Source organism: Littorina saxatilis, linkage group LG5, assembly GCF_037325665.1.
Source record: "Littorina saxatilis isolate snail1 linkage group LG5, US_GU_Lsax_2.0, whole genome shotgun sequence".
Classification (NCBI taxonomy): Eukaryota; Metazoa; Mollusca; class Gastropoda; order Littorinimorpha; family Littorinidae; genus Littorina; species Littorina saxatilis.
Window position 1 is genome coordinate 53,062,008 of NC_090249.1, and position 7,500 is coordinate 53,069,507.

Consider the following 7,500-nt stretch of genomic DNA (forward strand, 5'->3'; position numbering starts at 1 on the left):
AAATGGACTGGTGGTCATTCAAATAGAAATTGTTTACCTCTCGCTCAGTGTGACTGAGACAGAGGATGCAGACCAGGTTGATACCCGCCAGCGACAGAATAAAATTGGCGTGGATAATGGTAGTGTCTCCGGCCATGTGCCTGAAAATGACAAATAGCTAAAGAGTTCATTTTTCATCTCGGCAAGTCTACATCAAAACATCCAGGAATGAAATAAAACGACTTGAAACCAACGGAAGGAAAAGAAAACAAACATATATCGACCTGTATTGTCTCCGATTACGCGAAACTGTACGTGCGAGAGATATAAATATATATGTGGATTTTAAAAATACCCGTTCTGTCAATACATCTAGAAAGTTAATACATATTCGTACATGTTATTCTAGATTTTGAAGACATTTTCCGCGGAACTGATGCTTGTCCATACTTACTTTATAGAAGTACGGATGAATTCACAAAACGAAATCATTCTAATGTCCAATGACAATGTATGTATTTAAGTACCAAGGAGTTCACAAACAGTTTATTAATGACCAATGAATAGATTAAGTACTTAGATATTCGCAAAACAACAACAAATTTGTGACAAAAGTAACTTCCCTTTTTATTCCTTTTCCCAAAAGAAAACGAACAAAAGGTTTTGCATACACATTTAATCATTCAGCCGTGACACTTCAAGGGAATTGACACATTTTACGCACCTCCAGTTGACAAAGTAGACCACCAGAGCGGCCGTCAGTCCACACACGGAAAGTATACAACCCACAAGAAGTACTGTGTCGCGCTGAATTGGTAGAATGGGAGTCATCTGAAATTGTAATCCGCAGTGAATAACAAACAAACAAACAAACAATGACGCAAAAAAGAGAGAGGCAAACACTGTCAGACAAATCATTCCAAGTCTACATGAGTAGTGTAGATTGATTTAGAAATAAGACTACTTCATTTTTCCTGTTTATTATATAAACATTGACGTTTGATCTGAAACTACCACCGTTTTTGTCCCTTAGCAAAAGAGAGAGAGAGAGAGAGAGAGAGAGAGAGAGAGAGAGAGAGAGAGAGAGAGAGAGAGAGAGAGAGAGAGACAGACAGACAGACAGACAGACAGACAGACAGAGACAGAGACGCAGATAATTTATTCAATAGGCCATAGCCCCTTATGAAGGAGTGTGAACAAACGGTTAACGTTGCAAATACTTTAACTCATCAGGTGCAAAAAAGGTACAACATAATAATCGCACAACACTACAGATTAAAACATACATTACACGTTATTTAACTAAGAGGTTACAACATCTCTTAATTTAAAGGCTTTATACAAATACAAGGATACATTTCTAACAACAGTTTCTTGAGGTGAAGCCAGGAGCAAGCTGAGTCTAAAAGTGCTTGGGTTTTTATAATATTTAAATGGGATAAATGTTTCTCTTAATCTGTTTAAGTATGGACAACACAAAACAAAATGGACTTCATCTTCTTGCTTTACTTTACAAAGGGGACACATCAACTGATCGGCATCATGCTGTTTATATCGGTTAGCATGCACATTTATTTCTGAAATACCGATTCGCGAATCGAAACCTAGTCATAATAAACTTTAGATGTCTATCCACATTCAACAAAAGGTAGGGTTTAATGTCATGTACAGTACAAAATGTCCGATAAACAGCAAATCTATCACTATTTTGAATATGATAATCCCACTCTTGCCATCTGCAATCGACCAACCTTTCCCTAAAAACACGCAAAAAGTCTTTTCAATTTACCACGGACACTTGAGGCCCAGTTCTTTTTACCACTCTCATCCATTTTATACAACATTTCATATGATTTACGAGGAAGTCTGTGCGCCTCCTTCTTTAACCATTTCATCCAGTAGCTAACGCATCTTAAAATAGAATTCAAACTATCGGATATATCTGTTTGTCTCGCCATATACCAGGTCATTAGGTGTTTCTTTCTTTCTTTCTTTATTTGGTGTTTAACGTCGTTTTCAACCGTTCAAGGTTATATCGCGACGGCGGTGTTCGCATACGAACTCCTAAGAACTTCTTCAATGCAAATAAATGGACTTTTTCACACTGCAGAGCAGCTTTATCCAATCCCCATATCTCAGCACCATACTGTACTATTGGTTGTACTTGGGAATCAAACAACTTCAAAAAAACATTCAAACTATTATTATTAAGCACAGATAATCTTTGTATAATACACATCAGAGCATTTTTGGCCCGGCTTGAGAGATCGCTACAGGCAGCAGTGAAACTGAGTCGAGTTGAAAACAATATTCCTAAATACTTATACACGTTTACAACAGGTAAAATATCAACCCCATATGTCCATCTTTCCCTTGCACTCAAATATCCACCTTTTCTAAACACAATAATGTTACTTTTACTCATGTTTACCTTTAAATGAAGAGAGGACACTGCCCTGCGTAAATTATTTAACTGAGTCTGTAGACCCACAACAGTCTCTGATAACAACAATAAATCATCAGCAAGCAAAAGAATAAACAATTCCAAATAATCATCAGTAAATGTGGCACCATGTCTTCCATTCTCAATTATCTCAAGTGCTAACTCATTAATAAAGAGAGAAAATAAAACTGGGCTACATACATCGCCCTGTTTAACACCAAATGTACAATTAATATAATCCGTAAACTTTGCTCCACATCTCACTTTTATTTTTACATTATCATACATACTCTTCACACACCTAAAGAGTTTCCCTTTTATACCATTTTTTAACAGAATTGGCCAGAGCAAAGCTCTGTTGATGGAATCAAACGCCTTCTCAAAATCTATAAAGGCAACATACAGCTTACGATTCAAAGAAAATTGTTTCTGTACAAAGGCCAACAGTGTAAACATATGATCAATAGTGGAATAATTCTTTTTAAAACCAGCTTGATATTCACCCGTACTGTTATTACATTCAATCCATTCTTGCAACCTGTTATTAATCACAGTACTATAGACCTTGCTACTAACATTACACAGCGAAATTCCACGATAATTATTTGGATCATTCACATCGCCTTTCTTAAACAAAGGGATAACAATGGACTCTGTCCAACTTTCTGGAAATACACCCTTGGAAAAAAAAAAAGTAACCAAGTGTACCAAAAAGTCAATCCCTGGAGAAAAAACATTTTTCAAGAGACAGAGAGAGAGAGAGAGAGAGAGAGAGAGAGAGAGAGAGAGAGAGAGAGAGAGAGAGAGAGAGAGAGAGAGAGAGAGAGAGAGAGAGAGAGAGAGAGAAAGAGAGAGAGAGAGAGAGAGAGAGAAAGGGAGAGAGAAAGAGAGAGAGAGATGAAGAGAGGGAGTGAGAGAGAGAGGACATTTTAGTGCACTCTCAAGTTCAGATTTGTTTCTTTGTCAAAGAGCCTTTAACTCTGTGACCATCCATTTCGTATGCCAAGGAATCGAATGCATCGGACCATGTCACGATGATTGAAGAGGACAACTTACTGTGACGTTGGTGGCAATGACGACAACTGCGTAATGTCCATGAACGGGACACAGGCATTTAGTGACGTTAGCAGTTCTGTGGGTGACGTCACAGATTCCTGTCTTCCACTCTCCTACGAGCTGCCAGCTGCAAGCACAAGAAATGATTTCAGAGAATGTTGTACTTCTTACTTAAAAAAAATGTATTTTCCCAGGCATGCATTCCGGCCTTATGGTCCAGACTACATGCTAAACTTTTCAAAGATGCTTTCACGTAATGCCAGTTCTGTACATGTTCAAAGTCACAGGGCCAGAATCGGCGGGTATTGCCCCACTGCAAACAGACTTTCACGAAAATTATCCTTCCTGAATAAGGAACAGATCCCGGCAAGCACAAGAAATGATTTCAGAGAACGTTGTACTTCTTACTTCAAAAATGTATTTTCCCAGGCATGCATTCCGCCTTTCTGGCCCAGACTACATGCTAAACTTTTCAAAGATGCTATCACGTAATGCCAGTACATGTTCAAAGTCACAGGGCTAGAATCGGCGGGTTTTGCCCCACTGCAAACAGACTTTCACGAAAATTATCCTTCCTGAATAAGGAACAGATCCCGGCATTTTTAGTTCTCTTTTTTCAAGGTGATGACGGTTGTGTTGTGGCACTAATGCTGTTTTCTTCCTGAATTCCGTGACTCCCACTTCACGTTGTAAAGCAAACACATGTCCTCCTGTCCAAACAGACTTTATTGTAACACGTAGCCTTGACAGGTTTAGTCGTGTATTTATTTTTATGGCAATCTCTGTAGTTTTTGTTTTATTGCATATATTGAATTTAATATTGCTGGCAATGCGTGAAAACGATGCCCCCTGGATAACATCAGAGATATTGAAATTACGGGATAAAAAAAGATTTATTCATACATGTACTATAGCTGTTCATTTGGATACACCCGAGGCTTGGGACAATTTTCGCAATATCCACAACCATTACACAGATGTTATCCAAACCTGGACAAAAGAATATTTCAAAGAAATTGACAGTCGAGTATCGGAGATGAAGAATTTCGGGACAAACATTTGGTGGAAATTAGTTAAATTTGTTGGGATTTAAAGAGCTTCAAATCCTGACGCAATTCCACCCATAATATTTGATAGTGTGACACATTATGGAAATGAAGAAAAAGCAACACTGTTCAATGATTTCTTTGTTGAACAGTAAAAATTACCAGATGATGATGACAACGTTCCTGACGTTGACAGATTAGATAGTGTCTTGGACGATGTGATCCTACGTACTCAGGAAGTAGAAACAGTTTTAATAAACCTTGATAAAACAAAAGCCGCTGGTCCCGACCAGGTGCACAACATAATTTTGATATCAAATGCCAGGCACATCTCAGAAGCTTTAACCCTCTTGTATAACAGAGCTCTCCAGGAAGGCAGGTTTCCAATGGAATGGAAAAAAGCCCATGTATCACCGATTTTTAAAAAAGGAGATAAAACTGATTGTTCAAATTATCGACCCATTTCTCTCCTAAGCTGTATCGGAAAGGTGTTTGAAAAATGTGTCCAGTCACGAGTATTTGAATACTTAACTCTCAACAGCATTCTTACGCCTTACCAGTCTGGATTCATACCAAAAGATTCCACCACCTACCAGTTAATTTCTTTGTATGATGACTTGTGTAAATCTCTAGACAATAATATTCCTACTCAAGCCGTATTTTTGACATAACTAAAGCGTTTGATAAAGTATGGCACAAGGGCCTCATTAGGAAACTGGAAGCAATCGGAATACGTGGACGGCTCTTAATCTGGTTCCAAGATTACCTCTCTGGGCGTAAACAGGCAGTTGTTTTAAAAGGAAATAAGTCAATATATTTACCCGTCTCAGCAGGATCAGTATTAGGCCCTACGTTGTTCCTCGTTTATATTAACGATATAATGAAAAATATTGAATCTGTTATTAAATTATTCGCTGATGACACAAGTATGTATTTATCCATTGAAAATCCTGTTCTCAGAGCCGAGATTTTAAATTCAGACCTGAGTAAAAATTTTAAATGGGCAAAAAAGTGGAAAGTTCTTTTCAATCAAACTAAAACCGAATTATTAAATTTAGACAGACAACAGAATCCGGATTTTACTGAATTAAAGTTTGGCGATAACACATAACACGATGTAGAAAAGCACAAGCACCTAGGTGTAATCGTTCAAAATAATTGTAAATGGGAGTCCCAAACAAAATCTATCGTAGCCAAATGCCGCTTATTGATTTCTTGCCTGCGCTCATATAAATATAGATTAAGCAGAAAATCCCAAGAGAACACGTATAAATCATTCATATTGCCAAGTATTGATTACGCAGACGTTGTATGGGATAATTGCACTACGGGATTAGCAGATGAATTAGAAGGTCTTCACTTAGAGGCAATATGAATTATTATTGGAACAGTTCGAGGAACAAGTCACCGAAAATTATATCAAGAATCGGGTTTTACTACACTCTCTGAACGACGCAAACGCCATAAAATAATTGTATTTCACAAAATGTTTCATAACAAAGTTCCAGCTTATTCAGCCATCAAACTCACACCTCTCGTACCTGCTCAAAACTCGTATCACAGGGGACGCCTATTAGAACGCAAAACTCCATCGTATAAAACAGAATTGTATAAATCATCGTTTGTCCTATCAACAACACATTTATGGAATGCCTTGCCTGATGAAATCAAACTTATCGAATCCATAAGCCAATTTAAAAGATATTTAACTGCTAACGATCCAGTTGTGCCACCGTATTTTTATATTGGAGAACGACAGGTCCAAGTGATTCACAGTAAATTAAGGTTAGGCATGACCGATTTAAACCAGCACCTAGTCGATAGGCATTTGAGCAATAATCCAGCGTGTGCCAGTGGCCACGCATCAGAAAACGCAAAACACTTTCTTTTAGATTGCCCTCAATACGATAGAGACCGAACCAGAACAATAAATACTCTCCCCACTGATCAAATTACGATATCAACACTCTTATTTGGTGATGCAAGTTTGTGTGTGTATTCGGCCCGACTTCTTCCCGGCGAAGCCGTACCCGGCGAAGCGGGTATTAATCAGTCAAAGATCAGTGAACGTAACGTTTTGCTTTGTCATAATTAAACGTTTCAATAACATACCGTATTTGCAGTTTGATTAAGGCTTACGTGGTTGCTAATCATCACCATTTTCAACTCAATTATTTCACTTCAGGATCAGTTCAGTCCAAATCTTGCTATGCGAATCAACGAACATGTTCTAAGACTATGTAGAATTCACACTAAGGCAAACAAAAAAAAGTTGTATGTTTCTGGTCACCCGACCCTACCTAGTTTTTTCCGCCGACACTAAACTTTTTTTTTATTGCATTTGTAAAAAAAGAGAAGAAAAAAAAGCGTCAAAACGAAAGTAACAGACGGCAGACGACACAAAGGGGTTAACCCCGCATCCCTTTTGTCTCATTTGTTGTATAATGTGTTGTCTTTCTCTTTGTATAGTAAGTCCAGTCTCTTTGCATCACTGTATAGTTATTTTCTAGCCTGACCAACAAAAAAACAAAACAAAAAAAAATCCCTACCTACCTACCCTATTTTTTGTAGCCATGTTACCAGAAACATACAACTTTTTTTGTTTTGCCTAATGCACAGTTATGCACTCAAAACTCACGGATATTCTCTCTCTCTCTCTCTCTCTCTCTCTCTCTCTCCTCTCCTCTCCTCTCTCTCTCTCTCCTCTCTCCTCTCCTCTCTCTCTCTCTCTCTCTCTCTCTCTCTCTCTCTCTCTCTCTCTCTCTCCATCCCTCCCTCTTTGACTTCCTCGACCTCTCATCATGTCTCTCTCCCCACCTTCTCTCACTCTCTGTCTCTCTTTTTGCTGTCTGTCTGTCTGTCTGTCTGTCTCTCTCTCTGTGTCTTTGTGTGTGTCACGGGCGCATACTCACAATCCCTTCATCAATGTTTACATGCACTATTTTACTCCCAATATATATTTAGATACTTACACAT

At 38.2% G+C, this 7,500-nt stretch overlaps 1 protein-coding gene across 1 annotated transcript in view; it reads right to left on the reverse strand.

Annotated features, from left to right (window-relative positions):
• Positions 1-37: 37 nt before the first annotated feature.
• LOC138967428 (uncharacterized) overlaps positions 38-7,500 on the reverse strand; it is a gene marked incomplete at its 3' end in the record, with an annotated part of 112,139 nt that continues 104,676 nt past the window's right edge. Inside the window, 4 exon segments of the mRNA XM_070339978.1 lie at positions 38-140; positions 704-810; positions 3,479-3,605; positions 7,497-7,500. The exon segment at positions 7,497-7,500 is cut by the window's right edge and continues 52 nt beyond it. Of these exon segments, the coding sequence (XP_070196079.1) occupies positions 38-140; positions 704-810; positions 3,479-3,605; positions 7,497-7,500 (341 nt within the window).